This window comes from Ambystoma mexicanum, chromosome 8, assembly GCF_040938575.1.
Source record: "Ambystoma mexicanum isolate Mex_15411 chromosome 8, UKY_AmexF1_1, whole genome shotgun sequence".
Lineage (NCBI taxonomy): Eukaryota > Metazoa > Chordata > Amphibia > Caudata > Ambystomatidae > Ambystoma > Ambystoma mexicanum.
The window spans coordinates 1,149,039,036-1,149,063,675 of NC_090929.1; the positions used below are offsets into that span (position 1 = coordinate 1,149,039,036).

Genomic DNA, 24,640 nt, shown 5'->3' on the forward strand with positions numbered 1-24,640 from the left:
ATTGACAAGGTGCTTTTTCATTTCGTCTCTTCCCTTCCCTCATACCTGAAAGATACCACTGATTTTTTTAAACATATTGACAATGTGCCATGGGAACATGACTATATCATGGCGACATTGGATGTGGTGTCATTGTACACTTCTATCGGGCATGAATATGGTAAACAAGCTTGTGAGAGATTTTTAAAGACAAGGTCACTGAACTATCTAGAACACACCCAAATGGTTTTAGAGATGATTGACTTGGTTTTAAATAATAATGTATTTATTTTTAACAATGAATTCTTCAGACAGGTGCAAGGCACTGCGATGGGCACAACATTTGCCCCATCGTACGCAAATCTTACAATGGGGGCATGGGAGGCTTCCGATGTCTGGTCTGATTAAAATCATAGGTTAACTGAAAACATTGTACTCTGGCTAAGATATATTGATGATCGTTTTATAATTTGGAAGGGATCTGAGAAGGCTTGGGTCAATTCTGTGAAGCTGCTTAACGAAAATGAACACAACCTCAGATTTACAGAGACACACAGCTGTACCTTTTTAACCTTTTTGGATGTGAACATTAGAATTGTGGATCATATGTTTACAACAGAACTGCACAGAAAACCGACTGGAACAAACACACCTTTGCATGCAACAAGTGGCCACTCAAAGACTTTATCTGGAGCATACCTTATGGTGAATTCATAAGGATCAGACGGAACAGCTCAACTTTGAGGGCATATGATTTAGAAAGCAAAATTGCAGCAAAAGGGTTTTCCGATCAGTGTTATCCCAAAAAGGTGATTGAGAAAGCTTATATAAAAGCTAGAAAGCAGGAAACATTGAACCTCCTCACAGGTCCTAAAACAATAGCCAGAATGGAAAAAGATAAAGACACAACAAGATTAATTTTGATGTTTGATTTTGATAATGAAACACAGGAAATCAAACGCATTCTTCAAAGACATTGGAAGATCCTTTTGGCAGACAAAGACCTTGCAAGTAATCTGAAATTGTACCCAGAAATAAGCCTGAGACATAACTGCTCTTTGAAGGACACCTTGGTCCAAAGCTTCATGAAAAGTGATGCTACATTGACAAAGGGAACATGGCTTACATCACAAAGATTGGGTTTCTCTAAATGCACAAAATGCAATATTTGCAAGTATGCTAGAAACTGTGCAACCTATGAACATCCAATTTTGGGGAACACAATTAAGATAATGGATGCTATTACGTGTGAAACAGAGTACGTGGTATATGCATTGGGATGTGCCTGCCAGAAATGGTATATAGGCAGCACCAAATGCAAGCTGAAGATACAGATTCAGCAACACGTAAGGGCTATCCGAGATCAGGACCCCAACTACCCAATGGCCAAACATTTCAAAGACCATCATGCTAACAATATGCAGAGCTTCTACTTCTTTGGTATCCACGAAATTGATAAAGAACCAAGAGGAGGCGACCGTGAAAAAACACTTCATAAGAAAGAGACATTTTGCATATTAGACTTTGAAACCAAACATCCAATTGGCCATAATATGGATGAGGAAATGTACACATTTCTGGCACAATGATAATTTTATAATTAAGTCAATCTGTAATAATCGTTTTTAGACTAGTATTGTGTTCCTTTGATTTGTTAATCTCTCACCATAATTTTGTATCTTAAGGGAGAATATTTATGCCCAAGTATCTGACACTATTTCTATTTTTTTCTATCCTATTTTATTCTATTCCTTATTCTCCTCCCTCGATGTGTCTCTCCTTCCGTTCTATGTTTCTTCCTCTTCTCTCTTATCTCCTTGTCTTTTTTCTTCTAAACTATGGTTTGGGAGATAAGGCAGTTGTGCGATATGAAGGCCCAGTGTGGGAACCTTCTTTTCTCGATTTTATGCACTTAGGGTGATTCTTAAATCTTTTAATGGTGAATCATGTGTCAGGTTTTTTGAAGACAAGGAAGGGTGGCGCCAGTAATACAATTTCTGGAATAGGAACCGGTATATTCTCATATTGGCAGTGGTAAAATGATCTGTTCTTTAAAACACACTGTTCATGAGGCATCAATAGTTTGAATATTAGTATGAATTAATATAGGTTGTGGCACAAGCCTAAAATAAATCTTAATTGTATTAACAATAATTTCAATAGATTTCAAAATGTTGAATTTTAACTAAGGTTCACTAACTATAGACATTTCGTCTTTCCAACTTATACTAAAAAATCAAAACGACACTATATGATGTCCCTGTTTTCCGGTTTAAACCGTAAAATGGTTTTTCATGGCAAAATGTAAAAAGATTGGTATCAGCCCAGACTATGATATGGGGTACTCACACTTGTGATTACATGTTATCTGTTACACTTAGATGTCAAGAACGGGGATAAGTTAGTAATACCTCCCGGAACCCACTACAATTATGCCAAGTAATGTGCTACATATAACTACAATTAGCGCAGTTGCACTAAGCACTTTAAACACAGAAACAGCAGCACGATGCACCTTAAGTATACTATTTGCACTTTAACTTTGCGAGATTTGCACAGGGAATAAGTCTACCCAAACACATAAAGTTGGGAAATGTACTATGCACTTTAAAGAACTGATTGCACGCTGCACTTTTTTCTGTTTTCTATGTTTTTCTGCTGACTGATTTTAAATGGCAAGAATATTATTAACTAATTGTTTTAAATGCAAAGTGGGCTTCTAAATGAAAATGTAACATGTACAAATACTGAATTGTTGAACCCATTCTAAGATGGCCGATCCGAAAGTTCTGGGCCACTCAGTCTTCTTTCTATGGCAAACTTCCTGTCACATGGGACGTTTTTAAAAAGTGATGAGTGTGTGGATTACTTGTTGTGAACAAGCGTCGAGTTAACCGCGAAACGCGTGATTGGAGCCATACATTATGGAGCACCACATTTTAGGTGGTGTTTATTGACAGTCATGTGCTGTGCATGGTCTGCATAATAAAGAGGACATTTTTTCCAAAAAAGAAAACGGATTTTCTGGTGATTTTAAAGAACGGGGGGAGTGCCTCTCACTCGGATTGTTAAGAAAAAAACAGTCTCAAGATACATATATTCATTCAGATGCAATTTGATTTCTTGAGTAGGCCTCTTAGGGTTCCCGTCCCCAAGCATAGGCCTCTTCCGGCTTTCAACACAAAACAATATCACTTTGATTTCTTAGTTAGGCCTCTCAGGGCTCCCTTCCACAAGCACCGGTCTCTTCCAACTTTCAACAGACAGCAAATATATCAGTTATTCAGCTGGTCAGGATGTTTTTCTGAGACACAATCCTCTCATAGGGAGAAATAAGTGGCTTTCGAAAGCACCAGGGTCTTTACTTTTCCTAAGTGCGACCACTCTGATCCTTTGCCCCTCTGTTTCCTACTCGTGCTTTCCTTTGTGCCTTTTATCTTCATGTGCTTGTCTGGCACTGTTGCACTCCCTTTCACTTTGTTGTGTCTTTTGTGCCTCTTGCACCTTCCTGCTTTATTGTGCTTCTTGTACCCTTTTTTTTCCACAAAGCCGGTCAGTTAGCGCAGCGAGTAGAGTGTTCGCTTTGACACCTGTGCAGAGTCTGTCAATGCAGGTTTGAATCCCAGAAGGGCCAAACTCCGACTTTCATTCTTCTAAGGTCGATAAATGAGCACCACACACCGTGGGTATTAAGCAGCTCTCAGGTGCCTGAGGGTTTGTAGCGTTATATAAATGCAAATTATTATGAACATTATTTCACTTACTCCTGATTTTGGTTGGCACACTTGCACTTTCTTTCCTTAGCCGTGTGTCCTTGCACCTTTAAACTGTCACTTTCCTTCTCCGTGCCTACTCGCACCTTTTTCTTGCTTTGCTTTTGGGCTGCTTGCCCTCTCTTGACTTTCAGGTGCGCCCTCGCATCTTTCCTCCTGCTTTGCTTCTGTCCACTTTAACATTACATCTAGGCTGCTTGCCCTTTATTTAAAATCTATTTGATTTCTGTCTTTTATTTCTGCGCCGCTCGCGTTCACCATTTCTTTTCTGTCACTTTCTTATGCTCGCTTTCTGTCTTTCTACTTATCTGTTTCTTAAAACTGCCTTTCTTGCTTTACACTTGGTGCCGTTTTGCCAATCTTGCTTTTCCTCCCTTTCCCGCTTCAGCCACCTGCATGCTCGTGAGTTTCTCTCTTACCTAGTCATACGAAACTCACCGGGTAGCGTAGCAATGGTGAACGGTCTCTACAGGATTCTTTGTGCTGAGGTCAGGGTCTCATCAACTGCCCCTCAGACACTTTTGGGCCCGGCACACAGCCCAAGGGAACGAGCACATGCACAGACTCTGCCAGCAGAGTCCCAGCTGTCTCTCTCCGGCTCTCAGGATACATGGCTTCCCAGCCATGCTGCACACCGGCCAGCGTTGCAGCACACCGCTCTCCTCCGGATCACCCTTCCTGCAGCTCCCAGCTTCGAGGCTTCACTGGTCCAAAATGCCTCTCGAGCTCGTTCACCAATCTCTGTAAAACCACACCTTGTATAGTGAAAAAAACGGTCAAGTGGAGTCAGGTGTAAATGGTCACTATAAAATTCCTGACCCTGCCTTACTCGATACGTGGGCCAACTCTAGTTTATTCTAGGTTAGGTTGCCCTTCCTTTCCCCATGTTATTCCTATGGGTAATTTTTACTGATCTTAGTTGCCTCTCCCTCATCTCAATATTTGTTGGAAATGGGTAGAGGGAGATGGGGTGAGATTGGAGATACCCCATAAAGGTTGTATTTTTACAAGATGATTGATAAAGGATAGGGGGGACGCCCTGGCACTAGATTGGTAGACAAAAGTGATTCTCTTTGTAATAACTTACTCTCTTTTGTACCCACCTGGCCATGCAACACTGGGTCTGTATAACTCTTCCCATGATCTGAACTGCGGGAAAACGGAGAAGCATTGGAATTGAGACCACGTCTGTTTTACCTTGCTTCCCCCGGGTTTGTTCTGCGATAGTCAGTTTGTTTCTCTTTGGGATTAGGGGTAATGGTTCCTGCATTACCCATGAAGGCTTCTGTGATTTCTCTACCTATCGTCCCTTTACAATACTGCGTCTCTCCTAGGGTACACTCCTGAGGGCAACCCGGCCTCCCCTACCCAGGAGATCCTTCCTCGCTTGTCCACCCCCCAGGGATGGGATGTAAAAGTGATGGCCCTCCCTAGGCCACCTGAATAGAGGATTCTGGGGGGTCTACTGCTAGGTGTCTCACAAAGGTCAGTCCATTCAGAAAGCGAAGTTATGCACCCTTAGAGCCTCCTATAAATCACTGATTAAGGGGAAAAAAGCCTCCTATAATCGGGACAGATGGGATGCTCTAACCTCTGCCTGCAGTGATGGGAATGTTTGCCTTTTTTGGAGGATGGTAGTGGGGAAAGATGAATATGCTCTAAACACCCTCCGGTGTAGCAAACCATCCTCATCTTGGCAGAAACATTTTGGAGAGCTGTATTAAGATCTAGTTATTTATCCTCTAGCTGAGAGCTTAGAAATTACTAACCCAACAGATTCACAAATTCCAAGTACGGTGACCGTGAAAGAGGTTGAAGGGGCAATTAAGGCACTGAAGGGTGTATTCAATGCAATTATTTCAACAGGAATATTTCCCCAATCCTGGTGTTCAGCGGAAATAATATCTATCTTTAAGAAGGGCGACCGGGACCACCCTGGGATATATCGCCCAATATCACTCCTTGATGGAGCAGGCAAATTATTTGCCAAAGTGTTGCTGGAATGCTTGCAGGATTGGGTAGTGTCAACCAGGATCGTCAGCCACCTACAGGCTGGGTTCCAGAAGAGAGCTAGTACAGTGGGTCAGAGTTTTCGTTTGGAGCTAATTCTAAAGAAAAACACAGTCCTAAGTAGTGCTAGGGTCTATGCCGATTGTGACTGCTCTATTATGTACCATGAGGCGCGGCTCTGCCAGTTTATGCACCTACCCGTTTGTGACCACTCATTTCGATACCTGATGTAACCCCCAGTACCAGGAGGCTGCGGCTCTGCCAGTTCATGCATTTACCTGACTCTTCCTGTCAACTTAAGATTGTCACTTTGCACTTTCTGTAACTAGCGCCCTGATGTCCGAGGGCTTGGTGTGCTGCTATGAATGTAAACATAAATATATAAATGGATCCTAAAACCGCTTTCGACAGTGTCCCATGGGAATTGTAGTGGTGAATGTTGACTAAGAAGGCTGTCCCCCCCCAGACCTACTGACATCAATCCAGTCCCTGTATAGGCTTAATAAGGCATCTGGCAGATGGGGCCTTTGAGGAGAGTTAACCGAGCCAATCTACGTGCAGAAAGGAGTCAGGCAGGGGTGCGTATTGGCACCCCCGCTGTTTAGTTTATATATCAATGAGGTCATTGAAGAGCTGGAGGTGTGTAATCTGGTCCCTCCCTAAATTGGGAACATTTATTTTCCCTGGTCTCTTTTTAAAGACAATGCAGTTTTACTGGCAACGTTTCCTATGCGGCTCAAATTCACCCTGGCAACATTTATGAGAAAGTGTGCTGACTTAAAGCTTAAATTAAACAAAAAGAAGACCAAATCAATGCTCTTCAGACCCAGACTAGATAGTCAGGTTAAATTGGAAATTGACGTTGAAGGTACCGAACTTGAGCAAGTCACTAGTTATGACTACCTCGGGTTAACGTTTTCTGATAACGTTATGTGGACCAACCAAATAGTAAAGGCGACTGTGACACTGTAGAAATACAGTGGGGGAATAAGAAGATTCCATTCTACACACACCGGTGGAGCAATCACTCCAGCTCTCCAGCTTTATCGGTCCCAGGCTCTTGCCTCTGCCTCGTATGGAGCATTATAAAGGAGTGGTGGACACAGAAGGGTATGAAGTAGGGACGAGGAGTGCAGGAGATCGCTCCATCTTGGATATCGAGAGGGGGAAGGGAGGATGAGGGGGCGGCACAAGGGGGTGAGTCTCAGAGTTGGGGGACGGTACAGGTGGGAAAGGTGGCCAAGTTGGGAGACCAGGTGAGGCACCGGAGGTTGGGGACTGGTGTTGAGGAGAGGGCGGTGGGGCGAACATGCAGGAAAGGTGAAGAGGGACCGAGGCAAAGTAGGAGACTGGTGGGGGCAGGCAAGAGTCGGGGTACAATGGTACAGGGAGAAAGGGACAGTGTGGCTAGCAGCTAGGGGCAGAGGTGGGAGGCCTGGTAACATTCCAGTGGGCTACACATAATGTAATGGGCCTAAACTCCCCCTGAAGAGGAAGAAATTGGAAGTATTCACATGGAAGTCATGCCCAGATATATTGGCACCCTAGGAGACTCCTCGCCTACGAAGGGATCAGGCGCGGGTCCTATTGAGGAGCTTCTCACGTATATATCATGCATCCAGGCCGAATAAAATGATTGGAGTAGACCTGGCATTCTGAGATGGAGTCCACCTTCGGATAACATACTCTAGGGCAGACAAAGGGGGCAGGTACATTATCATGGTGGGTGATTACGAGGGGGTGGCATACACAGTGGTATTGGTAGATATACACCCAACGTGGGTCAGGAGGCCTTCCTCAAGGACCTGCTGAAAGTACTGGAGGGATTCACGAGGGGTCACATTATAATGTTTTGGGACTTCAATCTGGCCTGATCTGGGGAACTGGATAGAACGGCAGGAGGAGCAGCTCACAAAGGGGGACGCCGTCTAAGTCACTGCAGGAACGCTTTGAGGCCTTAGGGACGTGTGAAGGAGAGTGCACGGGGACAGGAAGGGTTTCACCTTTTCAAATGTACATAGTACATAGTTCACATTCACGGATTGATTACATCTGGATAAATGCTCCACTTTTGGGGTAATTCACAAAAATACAGGTGGGGCTGTTGGGAATACTGGATCAGGCTGTTGTCACAATGGCTCTACACATTTCGGGACGCAGGCAGGGGATTTAGGGTTGGAGAATGCTGGGGGAGCTGCTAAGGGACCCAGTCCTTAGAGGCGAGCTGGAGGATAAGATGACTTCCTTCTTTGAGGTGAACAAGGCACAGGACACGGGGGAGGCAATGCGTTTAAGGCCACAATTAGGGGAGACCTTATTGCAGCTAATGCAAAAAAGGATAAACTTATGAAATAGTTGGATACTCTGTTGAATGCGGAAGTGGAGGATGTAAGAAAAAGGCTGGTGGGAGCCCCAACCAGGAAAAACATGGGGGATTATAGGCAGGCAATTGGTCAGCTGAACGTTTTAAGGACAAAATAGGCGGAGACAGCCATGTTGTCGATACCAATGCTAAAGCAAACAAAGCCAACAAGCTCTTGGCTCAGCTGTTGAGGGGGGAGACAACTAAGAAAATTGTGACAGCGGTGGTAGGTGAGCTAAGACTCCGCTAGACCCTCACATCTAAGACTGTTGTGTGCAGTTTCATGTAGATTTATGCACAACGTAACCCTCTGCGATTCAAAGGCAGCAGGATTTCTTGTCAAAGATAAGTTTGCTGCGATTGGGTGAATTGGAGAGGACAGAGTTAGGGAAGGAAATAACCGAAGAAGAGGTGCATAGAGTTATAGTGGCACTGCCCCTAAACAAAGCACCAGGCCCGGATGGCTTCACAGCAGCCTTCTATTAGGCATTCGCGAGAACATTAGTCCCTCAGCTGGCTGGGCTCTATAACCATTTCCGGGAAAGTGGGAGCATCTCGGCATCAATGGAAAAGGCTCAAATTACCCTTAATACTAAACCCAACAAAGACCCCACCAGGTGTAGCTCATATCGACCGATAGCGCTAATCAATGACGATGCTAAAATCTATAGTAAAATATTGGCTAACTGGCTGGAGGGATTCCTCCCGGATCCGATTCACCCTGATCAGGCAGGGTTTGTACTAGGCCGGCAAACATTTGACAATGTAAGACGTTTAGCTCACCTGGTGGAAAAAGCCGTAAGACCTCGACGCTTGCAGTTCTCTCCCTTGACACACGAGAAGGCATTCGACAGAGTTGAATGGCCGTTCCTGTTCAGAGTGATGGTGAAAATGGGGCTGGGTATGGATTTTATTAAGAGGGTTCAGGCAAATTATAGTGCCCCAGCAGCAAGGCTCCTAAGCAACAGGACACTTTCCTACAGCTTTAAACGTACGAGGGGTACCAAACAAGGGTGCCCCCTTTCCCTTTTGCTCTACGGGATATACCTAGATCCTCTACTCCAGGACCTGAGGAACTCTGAAGAAGTCCAGGGAATCCCATTTGTGGGACGTCCGTACAAGGTAGCTGCATTTGCAGATGACATACTCCTCTCCCTCACGCACCCGTAGACATTGTTGAGGGCGTGCAGAAAGATCCTCTCTGAATTTGGGGAGGCCCTGTGCCTGAAGATTAATGAAATTAAATTCGAGATCTTAAACCTGACAGTTGAGGGTAGGGAAGTGGCGGCTTTGAAGGCGGCTGCGCCCTTCGAATGGAGCCCAAAGAGGATCAAATATCTGGGGATATTTATTGCTCCAAAGCTCTCAGGATGGTACACAGCAAACTATCCCCCCATGTTTATCCCCCCATGTTGGCCTCCATCAAAACTGACTTACATAGGTGGAAATGACTTCGAATTTCCTGGCTGGGCCGATTAGCGGTGGTGAAGATGGTGACCCCCTGACTGTTTACCTTTTTCAGGCCATGCCGGTGCATGTTCCGAGTAAGTTCTTTCGGGATCTGGGGAAACCGATGGGCAGCTTCATCTGGGAGGGCAAGAGACTGAGAATCAATTGTATCTTGTTAATGTCCCTGAGAAGGGAGGGGGGTTGTTGCTTCCCTACGTACAACTATGCTACGATGCTGCCCAGATCAGGATAATAAGGGAATGGTTTGTGGGTCAAGGGGGGAAACAATGGGTAGCAATGGACCGGGCGGTAGAGGGGCACGATTTAAGCAATGTTCATTGGATGACACGCCAGGACAGGCCTCGACGCATATACTCCAGTGCCATAACAAAGCTGGTGGCTGATACCTGGGATGCATTAGCCAAGAAATATGGCTTCACGACATTACCCTCTCCGGTTATGCCTATCTTTCATAACCCAGGCTTCACGCCGGGGGTGGAATTGGGGGTATTTATCAGATGGTAGCAGGGGGAGGGAGGGGTGCCAGAGGATTCGGGACATGTTTCAGGGCCAGGCGATTAGGTCCTTTGTCGAATGTAAACAAAGCTTTGGGGTGAATGAGCAAGAAAGGCTGCTGTATGATCAGATTAGACACTGGGTCTTGAATCCAGATATTGAAGCAGCAGCGACCTGCCCGTTTTTGACATTTGAAAAATTCCTCACTGCACAAGATGGGGCAAGGGGCCTCATCTCTGTAATCTATAAGATCCTGGATGACGCCATTCCTAGGGCCTCGTGGCCAAATATGGCAAAATGGGAGAAAACTATAGGGAAAGAAATGCCTAGGAAGGACTGGGAGAAACTTTGGAGGCTAGTGCCGAAGTAAGCTAGGGCATCCTAACTTCAGCGATTCTGGTACAAGTTGATTTTTCGGTGGCAATATACCTTGGCTAAGCTGCATAAAATATATCCTGAGTCCACACAGGCCTGTTGGAGAGGATGTGGAGCATTGGTACATTTGGTGGAAGTGTCCCAAGATTGTGTCTTTTTGCGGGGAGGTACAGGAGGAACACATGCTAGCCTTTGGGGACACAGCTAGGACCCCCTTAGAGGAGGTAAAAGGTAATATTGGGACTTTTGGAGGGAAGAAGAGGGGGCACAGGGGCCACAGGAAACCTCTAATGGTGTTAACGCTGGCGGCAATATTGGTTATTGATCAAAAATGGAAAGGTCCAGAAACCCAAGGACTGGATCTGCAAGGTGTGGGACTTTGTGGCACTGGAGTGGGCGACATGTACAATGGCTTTTTCCCTAGGAGCCATGTTTTTAGCAATTTTTCTCAATTTTAGTTGATTCTCTGTTCTTCGTATTGCCTCGAGAGTGAGTTCCAAAGTTTTTTCAAGTTGCAGGAGAAAGCTGATCCACCAAATTTCTGCTTTGAGGTTTGTTTTTTGGAGGCTAATGTAATTGCTGGACCTTGGTGGTTGGTTTGGTTTGTAGGTGGAGATCTTTCCCTGTATGAATTCCGCTCCTTGGCTGTGGATTGCTCTGTTATGCAGCGTGTTTTTAAAAAAAATATTTTTCGACTGTATCCAATGTAGGGTTCACAGTGCTGGTGTGCTGTGTTTGCTCTTAGTGAGTCTGAGGAGTAGTCTTGCCGCTGTAGTTTTTTGGTATGCTAATCTGGCATTCCAAGATGGTTGGTGATGTAGTCTATTCTTGACATCATAAGATAGATGATGGAGAGTGTTCTATATGGGAAGGTAAAGTAAGGTATTAAATGCTTGATTGTGTGCAGGAGGAAGAAGCACTTCTTTACTACTGCGTTGGCTTGCGGTCGTGTGTTTCCCCCTATTTAAAAAACAGCCACAGTTATCCCTCCCTTAAAAAATCAAGCAACTGACCCAAACACACTGGTTAACTTCCCCCCACATCTCTTCTTCCGTACTACTCTAAAGTGCTTGAAATGGTTGTTTTCAACCATCTTACCAGTTTCCTAGACATCCACAACCTTTGAGACCCCCTATCAGCAGGTTTACACTCCTGTCACTCCAGGAAAACTGCTCTCATGAAAGTGTCCAACTTCATCGCCTCTGCCAAGCACTCCAACCTATCCTCTATCCTAATTCTCCTTGACCTGTCGACACTGTTGATCACTTTGATCTCTTTAATACTCTTTCTTCTTGGGATTCATGATTGAGCCCTTGCCCATATTGAATCCTACCTCGCCAGTTCTGTCTCCTGGAGCAACAACACCTCTCCTCTCCTCTCACTCCCCTAACCAGTGCTCCAGATAAGATTTGGAAGTGGGACTATTTTACTCACTTTTATTTATAGTTGGGAGTAAAATATTTTTTTTGTGAGTTAAAATGTAAGTCCAATTCCAAATGAGAGTATTTCAAAAGTGAGTAAAAAATGTTTAACTGAAAAATAGAAATGTTTTTGTAATATTGATTTCTTCGCACCTAGTTATTCATGCATATTAAACGATATGTGTTTACTTCTTCTGATCAGGCAGTAATAATAGCAGTTTCTTCCTGTGGTACAATGTGCACTACTGGTGCAAACGTACATGGAGCTAGTGGGGGTGAAAGCAGAGGTGCAGGATTCTCCATTACTCTTTCCTATTTTTGTTGGCGGTATTTCTTGCTTTTTGGGGGGAGTATTTGCCAATTTTTAGGGAGTACCAGTGGCTGATACACCCCTTATCTGTAGGGCTGCCTCTAACTGTTGGTGTTCCACAAGGCTCTGCCTTGGGTCCGCTCCACTGTGCACTTTACACCTCTACTCTTCGGACACTAATCTCCTCCTTTGGGTTCTCGTACTAACTCTTCGCGGACTACACCCAAATCATCTTCTCTTTTCCTGAACTCGTGTCTCAGAATTTCAAACTGTCTCTCTGCCATTAAATATTGGATGCACTCTCTGATTTTAAACTCTACCAAAACGGAGGTGCTCTTCTTTCCTGACAAAAGCTCTCTGTCATCTTCCTCTGCCTATCCACTTCCCACCTTACTCTCCCCTACTCTTCTTCAGCTAGAAACCTCTGTCATCGATGACCCTTCTCACACTTTCTTTACTTTCATCTTCAAAACTGGAACAGCAGCTCACCTCAACCTCCTAAATATTAGGAAAATTAGCCACCTCCTTCCTTTCACCACCAACAAGCATTTCTTTCTCTAAACAGGAAAACTGTGCCAGCATACTCTTTGGTCTCCCCAATTATGCTTTGTGTCCTCGCAACGTGATCTTTGAACTTCCTCACTTCCTCATACCGTCACCAGTCTGGATGGCTAATGATGCAAATCAGGGCCAGATTTCAATTTCTTCTCCTGGTTCACAAATCTAGCCATCATAAGGCACCACTGTATCTATCCTCCTCTATCGAACTCTACAAGCCTTCTCGTAAACGCCGTTTTGCCTCCTCGACTACTCTTATGGCTCCTCACCCTCCCTTGTGCTTCCTCTCACTTCTGCTCCTTCTCTCTTCTTGCTCCATTTGCATGGAATTAATTTGCTCCGGACATCAAACCAAACTAACAGCCTACCTCCTCACCTCTGAGTTACTCTATTAACCTACCTCTCATCTTCCTGCTAGCTATCATTGTTCCCTCACCTCTAATCTGCCTCTGTCCCTCACTTCCTTTGCCTCCATTCTAGCACTTCCCCCATAATGGTCACACACCAAGAGCAGTTGGCCATACCACCTACCTGCACTTAAAATGTCCAATGTTGGTTGCCTTTAATCTATGTATGTCCACTTATGTATTGTCCCTGGTGATTGATCCATTGACTCGCCTCACAACCTGGTCAGAATGTCCCTGAAACTGAAACTCACCCCATTGCATGAAGCTTACTGCTTCCTGTCAAATCTGATTTCTTAACTATTGTACGTTCTTTTGTGATAAAAAGAGCATTGTTCCTCCTGTATATAAATAAAGTTATTGTCCATTAATATTTCAATGTTTTTAACCAATGGAAGGTTCCAGTTGAGTTCTGATTTTTGTAGGCCATGGAATGTGGTGTTGGTTCAACAGGTGATTCGCCGTCGTCATGATTTCTGTTTTGTCCTGGCTGAGTTTAAGGCTGTTGGTATTCATCCAATGGCTTATTTCTGTGAGGCAGTTGATCAGAGTTAGGTCTTGTTCTCCACTAATGTTGATTATGTAGCTGATGTGTGTTGTTTGCAGAGTTGAAGCAAGTCAGACCATGTCTTTTGATGAGGTTGATGAGGGGTCATGTAGATATTGAAGGGCAGTGATGAGCCTTGTGGAACTCCACAGGTTGTGTGGATCACAGCTTGAACAGCTTATTATGGTTGACATTCATGCATTTATGTAACAATTTAGACAACTCTGTGGCTTTATTCTCTTCGTTGACAACTCCATCACAGACCGGGTGGCTAGTTATATTCTAAAGCCTCTGCATTAGAAGGAAAATTGTACAATTACATTTGGAAAAGACTATTTGTCAACCCTTGGTAAAAGAAGGTAAAAAATGTGACACTTTGCCAATTAGCAATGCAAGGCACTTTATTTACTATTTTTATTTACGATATAATTTACCATTCAAAATGATTCTGTGCTTACCGGTTTTATATGCCCTTGCCTTCGTTTGAGACAGCTTTCCCATAACCTTGGATATTTGTTTCTAGATTCTTCCTCTCCAGTTTGGACTTTCATGTTCTATACTCTCACTACTTGATTAGGCTTTTTCAAAAAACGCGTTCCCACTATATGCATCAAACCATCTTTAATAATTGTTTTCCAAACAGTCTCCCAAACTCAAATCCCCAAGAGTAGGCTTCCGCGTTTCCAGCCACAGCAATTAATTGGCCCAAACTCCTTCCCTGCATTAAACTCCTCTATCTCCTCTTACTTGCCTCCCTTTAATTTCAACTCTCTCCACCTCTGACTACCCATCTGTGCATTGTTCTTTACCTTAGGACAACCACTTCTATGTGATGTCACCTCTCACCATGTCACATACTAATTTGCGCTAGCATTTCGTTTCTTCATCACTCTGTGGTGACTTTTGAAAATAATTACATTTAGCAACAACCCTTTGCAGCCTGCTGTACTCTTCGATACAGTTCCCCTTGCTTCCCCTCTCCTCTGTTCATACGCACAATTGAGTTGTCTCTTGTTAAAGAACTGGTTTGCTTCTCTCAAGGTTTACCTTGCTCAGACCGCATTCCCCCAATGCGCTATCCATCTTTCTTCATGAAGCGCTTCAATTTTATTTCCGTTTTCTGTATTTTACCATACATTCTCCAACACTATGTGATTCTCTATTGCTCTGCGATGCTAATTTATTGACATCTGCGGTAAGTGCCCGTCTTCAAATTACTTCTGCCTCACTTGACCGAGAACATGAGCACTCACACATCCATACTTGTGATCTCTGACTATGATTTGTGAAGTAAGACCCCTAAGTCTATGAACACCACAGAATTCCTACCGCCGACATCTGGGACAGATTAACTGTATGGAGATGGATTCCCTCCCATCTTCTCTGCAAATTGCCTCTGTAATGCACAGTCATGGCAAAGGACCTCATTATGAGTTTGGCGTCTGGAAATAAAGGTACCGGCAGGAACGTACCAGCACCCTTTCCAGCCGACAAACTATACGTTTGTCGGTAGGGGTCATTCAACTCCTGGCAGGCCTGACCTGCCGGGAGTTCAGGCCCCTACCGGCATGGTTTTCACTAAAGTACCAGCACCGTTAACAGCGGTGCTGTTGCTTCAGTGTCCCCATTCCCATGGAGCCCTGTGGGACGTCATGGGAATGGGAAATAATCGTACTGCCGCATCTTGTGATATCCCAGGGGTATCGGGATGTCAGGCGGCGAAAACCTGCCGCCAACCTCGTAATGAGCCCCAAATGACTGATAGGAAGGGTCATGATGGGACAATTTCGGCATTATTTCCTAAACTCCTACAAGCCAAATAATCTCCTTCTCTTACTGTTAACTCCAACAATGGCCATTGTCCTATCCTTAACCAAGACGTTATAAAATCTGCGCCTCCTGTTGTTTCAGAGCCTCTGAGGTGTACCCCTTCTTTGACAAGATTGCCTCTCCATCTCACGAGAGAAGTCTCTCCCTCCCAGTTTTGAATATAACAGTGTATGGTTTACAAAACTAAAGAAATGTGCCTCTTTTACCAATTTCGATCAAGCCTGATGGATAATGTTATTAGTGATGCAAAGCACATACCAACTAAATAATGCATGCATCGTGTGGTAGGTCAGGCACAGGAGGTGGCCACAGAGGCATATTGGAACAACACGTTATTAATAAAAATAAAGAAAACCTTCTCTAATCCCTCTCACTCGGGTGGGTTCTCTGTGCTATAAAACAATAAATAAGCGCTTGTCAAGATGTCTCAAAATGAGTTCCGTCCTCTATCCCAAAACCTATGCTAACCTATCACTATCCTAACTCTATTGGAAAGAAAGAAGATAGTAAAAAGGATCTAAGCCGGTGTTTAGTTTTACTACACTCAGGGAATTACTGGTGGCTTGGTTTCTGACCTCCACCCAATTGTTCATAGTCTCTTGTAGTTCAAAAAGAAAAGACAGTGGGCCTCATTACGAGTTCGTCGGTAACCGAGGTGGTAAAACCGCCTGGTTACCGCCGGACTCGTATTACCATTCCGCCTCCGTGACTCCCAGAAATACCAGGGCATACCGGAGGCGGAATTCGGTAAATCCCCATTCCCATTGAGTCCCAGCGGACTCAATGGGAATGGGGAAGTGGAAACACCGGCACCATCTCGTGATGGTGCTGGTGTTTTCACGTCCGCCTGCAGGCGGGCGGTGTTAAACCCACCAGGTCAGACCTGGCGGTAAGATCACCTCCCGCCTGCAGGAGTCGGTATTGGTTGGTCCGGAATTAACAGTGGTGGCGGGTTTACCGCCACTGTTATTTCCGGACCGCCTGACCTGTAATGAGGCCCATTATTTCTCCAAAAGAAAATTCCTTCTTGTATTAAAGTAATATGCTAGATAGGTACTTGGATTTTATCCTGTCTCTAGGATATGTAGCCTTGAACCAGGAAAGTCCCAAAAATGTTATTCTTGTGTCATCCTTGGCTTTCCCCCCTGTAGGCCTCGGATAGGCAACAGACTTCTTTGGCCCTGCTTGAGCTCGCTCTCACTTTTCACAGGGTGGTCCCGCTCTCAGCCCCAGGTGTGCTATGGCCGTCTTTAGCCCTGTTGGATTCTCGGCTTGGTTCACCCCTGCATGGGTAGGCCTTAGGTTAGTCCCACGTAGTCTATGGGCAGTAGCCCATACTCTGGCCCTGTTGGCTGCAGGTTTTCATTCTTTCCTGTGTGGGGTAAATGTTTACATTTGCCCTAAATCATGCCCTAAATGTTTTCATTTGACTCATTCATTTTGTTACATGCATTGCTATTTTATTGCTTGTGGCTGGGTTCTTGGGTGTCTTTACTGAAAGTGTATGAAGGGGCATTGCTGACTGAGCCCTGTTGCGTTTTTATGATTAATGTTTGTAACAGTTTTATGGGTCTTCAACCCAAAATGGACTATTTGTTGTTGTTGTCTTTTTTTTGTTTTATTAAGTATTGCCAAGTGTATAATTAAATCATGGTGTCAGCCAATGGAAAATAATAAAACACTTTTGTTACACATTTGTATTTGTATACATCTGCTAAAATGCTATAGACCTCCAAATGCAATAAACATCCAAACAATCAATTAACAATATTGGATTTTTCAATTAGTCACAAATGACCTACAGTCTCATTTTACAAACATAATCTGCTTCAGATCATCCTATCCCAAATCAATATCCATTGAGCATATACCCAAATGAAAACCGATGTTCATGTGTCAGCCACAAACACAGTGCTGACACCAATAATGGCAAAGCCTTATACCCAAGGGACCAATTTATAATACATAAAGGGCACTCTTTTACGTCTATCTCTTCCTGTCTTTATCAAGGGACAACACAGCAGAAAGTGTTTTGCTGAGTTCAAATCAGTCTGGTAAAACTACCTTCTGATTCCTGAATTCTTTCCATGCTCCCTGTAACACCACTGACTGAGGTTGGTTTATGCAAAGTAAACTAAATATACTTCTCTTGACATGGGCAGTTCCATTAAGTACCACTGTGAGTCCAGCCCTGCACTCAGATGCCTTGCAGGTTTGAGTGGCTAGGACCTTAAAGAGATTAGACATCTCACCTAGCTTGTTAATGGCTGCACTCTCTTCCATGTATGTGTCTCAATCATTAGCTCTGAAGTTAAGCCCCCATATCCTTGAATAGAAACACTGAGTGCCATCATCAGCCAAGTTTCCACATTTTGTTTCAACATGGCCAAAGAACACAAACTCGTTGAGCACCACACTTACATTTAAAAATTCAGAAGTCATTTTGTTAGGGCTCAGTAACTGGTGAGAATTTGATTTCATGAACTGGGTTTTAGTAATATGGAATCTCTGATTATACACCCAACTGTACCTATTTAATGCATTCCGGGAGCATTGTGAACCAGTCTGGTTTTATCCCCCAAAACTCTTTTGTCTCAATGCTATAATTCTGATAAACAAAATTCTGAAGCGAGATAGGTACATAGGCAGAGTCACCACAAGAAGGTGAAAGGAATGGAAGTCAGATACATCTCTGCTTAAGTCCAGCTCCTCTAAAGATTCTCTCCATGTTTCAGAGAATAGGGCAAGAAACATTTTCAGTAATCCTTTTAGAATCCCTCATTGTGTTAGCTTCCACACGATCTGGGCTTTGTTAGTGTTATCAAAGGTATGTTGAAAAGGATCTGCGTGATTTTTCCGCGGTGGAAAAATCTGTGACGGAAATGTTTGCATAGGAAATATACGCACTACAAATGTTTGTACATTTCCCAAGCAAACATCCAATACAAAATCATACATGCATACACCACCACCCCCACTACACCCCCTAAGCTCCCCCACCACCCTACTTACCTTTCCTTCCTTGGCGCTGTGTCCCTGCGGCGCCGGTTCCCTTTCACTTCTTTTTTTTTTTTTTCTTTTTTTGGGCAGCCGCTCACTAAACTGTGTATGAAAAAGCCTTTTTTTAAACATTCTTTTTTAACCAACCTCACCAAAACACCTAAACACACACCACGAAAAGTGTTGGTAGTTAGAACTTTTCGTGGTGTGTGTTTTAGGTCTTTTGGTGAGGTCGGTCATTTTTATTCGGACATTTCGTCCTATTCTGTTGAAATCAACAAATAAAAGAAAATGGGTCTGTGGACTCTTCTAGAGCCTTCTTAGCTATCAATGTATGCCAGAATCACACAAACCATGCCGGGACACTTTATGGGCAATGGGAATACTATTCTTACTCTCCACCTACTCTGTCATTAAGTCATCAAAACATGTATATAAGGGGAATTAGTTTATAACATCCCAGTGATGCTTAGGCACTGTATTATTAGTTGGAACTAAAATCTTGCTTCAAGGTATCCAGTTTTTGGCACTACCCCCACAAAACCAGCAGTTAGGGGCACAATGAGCACCCATTGCTGTGTCCGCACGAGTTGCAGCAAAGGTGGTTGCTTTACCAGAAACAGGGCTTCATACATAGAAAGTTGGATCTCTGCACTTATGGTAGGCAAACCCTCTTCTGTCAATCACCTGACAGGTTTAGTACTATTGAGCAACATGGTGATGGGTCTACAACCAGATTTCCTGTGACCCTGATTACCTTCTTGTTAATCTTGTTTTAATGATCAACATAATGTGTCATTAAATGCCCCTACACTGTTTTCTCACTAAATCAAGTATTTCCCCTGCAATATGGTGGAAAATGTTAGTACACTTTTACATATCTTATACATATGTTAATTCTTTTTCTTCCATTTAAAGTTTATTTCAATTTTAAAGTGATACATATACAACTATCACTGATCATGTAACAACCATTATAAGCAAATCTGAATACATCTATTGCCAAAAATATCACACCAAAATATTAACCAAAGAAAATTATTCAGGTAAAATATGCAACTGCTGAAATAAAATAACCCTAGCGTTCATGTAACAAAAAAAAAGCTAGCTTCTTTAAAAAGTCAAGCAAAAAGAGTAATTAGCAAACATATGGTCATGCTTTGTGAGCCTAATGAGCATTAAATGAAAGTGAGGGCTTTCAACAGCTGGAGTTTCAGAGTAAAATGATGGGACTCATCAATATGTATGTTAATGTTTAATCCAATAATAATGTGAGCATTGAAAATAGTAAAGTCAAACAATAAATAGTTCACAATATAAGCAAAAGTAAACGTGACTACAATTCTATCATCCTATTATTTTTCTCTTCCAGTTCACTTCTAAAGTTTTAAAGCCTCGCATCCAATTGTTAATGTGCAGACCCTTCTAGAATGCCGCTCCAAAACTAAAAAATGTCCTTGCATTAGTGCTGTTTGGAAAGACAAGCCACCAGTCATGTGTTGCTGTTCGAGCACCTGCAAGCCAATTGAATTGGTGTAGCTAGAACAAATCAAAACACTTGGGTGCTAAAAATTCGAATAGAAACCGCAATCCAAGGACATGCTAAAAAAAAAAATTACAGAGTAAGAGCTATAGCAATGCAAATACTGTATCCATCTCTCTCAACATCATATGTGTTTAAGACCTCTCCCCTGGCTAGAAGTGGTATGGGGTTGGCAAAGAGGCTGTGATATGCGCTATACCCAAACGTGCACCACAGCTTAGCTTCATGTATCCTAAACATCAGTGAACAGTGAAAAGGCTAGCCTGACAAAACAAAACATGTTGACAGTAAAACCCTATCCAAGACCAGACACATAAGATATGGATTAAAAGCCTAAATGCAGAAATTCAAGCTCTAAAACTCTAGGACCAAGAATTAAAATCTTTAATGGGAAAATCCCAAACACATTATGTTAAGGTGGGGAAGAAATGCAGATCCATGGTGCGTGTGTCCTGCTGGTCAGGTTTTGAGAGAAAATCATGTCCAACGCCATCTCTACGCATAACTTTACCAGCATTAGTTCAAATGAGAAACCGCTACAAGAAACCTCCGCTTTCCATTACGTCTGTTAGCAGCCGCGTTGGGAGCATTAGTTTCAATGAGATAGCAAGAAGTAGCAGCATTTATTTGTGTTTCTCTCCCTAGTTCTGACGTGTTTTCAGTTTAGGGTTGCTCTGTTCTCTAAAAATATGACCAACTGATTAGAGTCGTTTATCAATCAAGATGGGCCTCATTAAAGGTCGGCATGTCCGGAATTAACAGTGGCGGTAAACCCGCTGTCACTGTTAATTCCGGACCGCTCGATCCCGAGTTCTGCAGGCGGGTGGTGATGTTCCCGCCAGGTCTGCCTTGGCGGGTTTAACACCGCCTGCCTGCAGGCAGACGTGTAAACACCAGCACCATCACGAGATAGTGCCGGTGTTTCCACTTCCCCATTCCCATTGAGTTCTTTGGGACTCAATGGAATTGGGTATTTACCGAATTCCGCCTCCGGGAATTCCTGGGATACCAGGGTCGTAATGCCCTGGTATTTCCGGGAGTCACGGAGGTGGAATGGTAATACGAGTCCGGCGGTAACCGAGGTAGTAAAACCACCTGGTTGCCAAGCATGTGAGGTATTCTGTCACTGGCCACAACATGATTTTGCAGACATATTTAACAGTATATGCACACCTCATGCATTGCAGCCATATCGTTATCTCGTCTCTAGAGCCCAAAATATCTGGTGTTGAGACCTGCAAAGGAAAAGCAACGTACTTCTTTAAATACTCGATATTAATCCCAAAAGCTTGCATAAACATCACTAGAGTGCCTCCAGGTAATTCCTCAGTGATTTCATCCACATAAATTACAAAGTGGTAAATTACTCCGTGGTAGCTTTCATTGTGGGTTTTCTCTTATTTTATTCTTTTGATGGGGAGTACACCCCAGGCCAGGCCACCCAGCTCCCTACCTGCCCCTACTACACCCATTCCCACCCCGCACCTCCTACCCCTCTACATATATCTTATTAGTTTCCCCATACGATGAAACCTACTACGAATTTACTTATCACTGTGTAATGTGTGGGGATGAAGCCACTGTACATGATGCAGAACAGGAGGAACAGATGACATATAAACGTGACATCACTGGACACCTAGGGCCAGGTATATAGATCACTCCACAACAGACTCCTTTGACCACAAGCAGCCATCTTCTGACGCAAGAAGGATATCATTCTGCTTAAATTCAGGTGTCCATATCTTACAATTGCCATTTATTACAAGGGAGGTTCAAGTAGGACGCATAAATGCATAGTCATTTTTCACATGAGCAAGAATAGGAGATTACAGACTGCAACACTTTCCAGGGATCCAATAACGTGGTATTGGTTAGCCACCAAAACGTCAGTGGTATAATTTCACTGAAAGTATAAGAGTAGCGGAAGTGAAATCGCACAACCATGGACATCGGTAGCATCCCAGATGCCACCGGTGTTGTTGTTTTTTAACTATGTTTATTAAACCTCAAGGCCGATGTACAATATTGAACATTGATTGGTAATATAAAGACTTACACAGCAAAAAAAAACGAGTGAAGACTAAAGGAAGGCTTGCTTATAAATCAGTAGTGTGTTTGGTTAGAGCACAGGGGTTGCCAAAGCAGTCCAAATAGGTCACTTTGGCAGCAATAGCTTCTCAAGCTTCCCCCTCAGGTACAGCCAAGGACCGCATCTGCATATGGCAGTGTGAAGTCCATCTTGCCAGTCTGCCTGTTCTGTAGCGACCCTCAGGTGCCCGTTAAAGCGTTGGTGTTGACAGCATTGTGCATGGCCGCAAGTGTTGCTTCCCCTGATAATTTCAGAGGAACATTTTCATTTACTTATACGTATTATAGTGATGGGTTATTGGGCATCAGTGTTTTGCTGAAGAAGAGGGACCTCTAACTCACTATCACCTGTTGATTTGAGCTGTGCACCATATTTGGCAAATGGATATTTGAACAATAGGGTTTTTGTTCAGGTGAGCCTCTCGCTATGTTCCCAAATATCACAGTATTACAGTACGTTTTCTTAAGTGTGGGAACTTTTTACACATGCAGAGCCCTTGCATGTGCTGGTCTCGCACTTTCTGCAAACACCGTCGACTTTCTATTGTCACTTATGGGCGCGTCCACTTCAATCCTGCTGTGAAAATAAACGTATTTGCCCAGGAAAGCGATTGCAGAAGCTGTTCCTTCTGTGTAGGAGTACTCTACTACACATCCTGTGCAGAGAAGCACACATCTTTTACTTGGTCTTCACATGAGTCTTTCACTCCATGGATAATGATTGGGAAATCCCTATAGGGCTCTCTTAGTTGGACCATCCTTGAGTGGAAAAGTTCTAAAACCTGCATGACACTTGTTCAAGCTGCATATCTTGGGGACCTTTTTAGAGGAGGATCATGACTTTGTGCAAAGGGTTCTAAGGTCTTCCCAGTCCCAGAAAGTATTCAGAAGGCAGTGCTGCAGGGCGACCTAGCCTCACCTGTTGGCCCTCTGTGGACTCATTGTCTTAATACGTCCTCCAACTTGAACCTTAAAAGATTGTATCACCAGTTAACAATGTACAAGACATACTTAAGGTTGTTAGGTTGCTGGAGGAGTATAATTAAGCAGAACTCCATTCAATGTTGTAAGTCTTGCATTGATAAATCCACATCATAGCCGGAAGCATATTTCTATTAGGTAATCTCTGCTAGTAAAAGTAGGTCTAATCAAACAAGTTGGCTTCTGATTTCAGAAATGGAAAACATTATTACTTATTTTAAAACGTGTATCTTTGAAATCCATCCTTTTCAGTTCATGTGAGATATTAAATAGCAATCTGATAATGGATGTACTGAGTATATGTTTCTTTTTCTCCTCTAGAATGGGTTGAATGCTCTCCATCTCGCTTCCAAAGAAGGTCACGTGGAAATAGTGTCTGAATTGATACAACGGGGCGCAGATGTGGATGCTTCGACAAAAGTAAGTAACACCTGCTCACGGCAGGATTGCAATGAAATTGTTTAGTACTGAAGTTAAATTGAGGAGTCCTCCCTGTGGAATATGGTCTATCAGTTTTAATATTTGTGTATTCATTTTAAAGGGCACAACCACTTATGAGAGTTGGAGAGATTGTAATTATTGGAAGCCACAAGCTGCTATCAAGTAACACCACAGAGAGGCTATGTTTTAGTATTGACCATGTATTGTCTTTTGGGATAGGGGATCGCAGATTGTACACAGATCTCTGGTTTGGGTGCTCTTCTTCCAGAGTTTGCTTAGTGACTTTTAGTTTTGAGATTTTCTGCCATGTAAAGCATTTGCACCTCGCTTATATTTTACTTGTAAATAGGTGCTAGAAATACTAAAATGTCCACCAGCCACATCACTAGGTTAGAGAAAATCTTGCTAGTAAAGATGCGTTGTAAACCTATATTATTTTAAACCTTGTATTTATAAATATACCCAGTTAAATATTATGTGCAAGCTCCAGCAATACGTACTGCCTAAACAGGTGTTATGCGCATTGGAAACACACTAATTTGCCATGCCATGACCCATTCAAAGTGATAGCGTGACCGCATGGTGGGTGATGATCATAGAGCCTTCCTGGTCAGGCTCACAAAGGCTTTGATCCAGGCCTTGGCTCTATCCCTTTCGTGCATGAGTCTACAAAGGTGGAAGTGCATTACAGCTGCTGAAAGGTTGGGCTTCATATGGGATCCTTCTCTCTCGCTCTCCTCCCTCCCTCCTTTGCAGTTTGGAGCAGGGCCTTTGACAAACTTTCTGTTTTGAGAATTGCATCCAGTAAGTCAAAAGTTATTAGCAATAGAATTTTGGGGAAAAATTGCTGCTTTGTCATTTTTGAAAATCCTGTCGACTCCCTACTGCATAGCACCATGGGATATATAGCTATAATTGTGGGAAAAGAGGGCACACACTTCTCGGTCAAATATTGAAAAAATGATAGGACGCATTAACCCCAGGCCACTCCTGGAAATTGTCAACGCTTCGTGCCCAAGCTGTTTCGTACTTGGTCCAATTCCGTCAAGC

General features: G+C 43.4%; 1 protein-coding gene across 7 annotated transcripts in view; it reads left to right on the forward strand.

Moving 5' to 3' along the window:
* The window catches only part of ANK3 (ankyrin 3), a 2,768,233-nt gene that overhangs the window by 1,559,754 nt on the left and 1,183,839 nt on the right, over window positions 1-24,640 (forward strand). For all 7 annotated transcript variants that reach the window (XM_069611214.1, XM_069611216.1, XM_069611217.1 and 4 more), the window contains one exon: window positions 23,471-23,569. In XM_069611214.1, coding sequence (XP_069467315.1) covers window positions 23,471-23,569 — 99 coding nt within the window. The remainder of the gene's footprint in view (window positions 1-23,470; window positions 23,570-24,640) is intronic.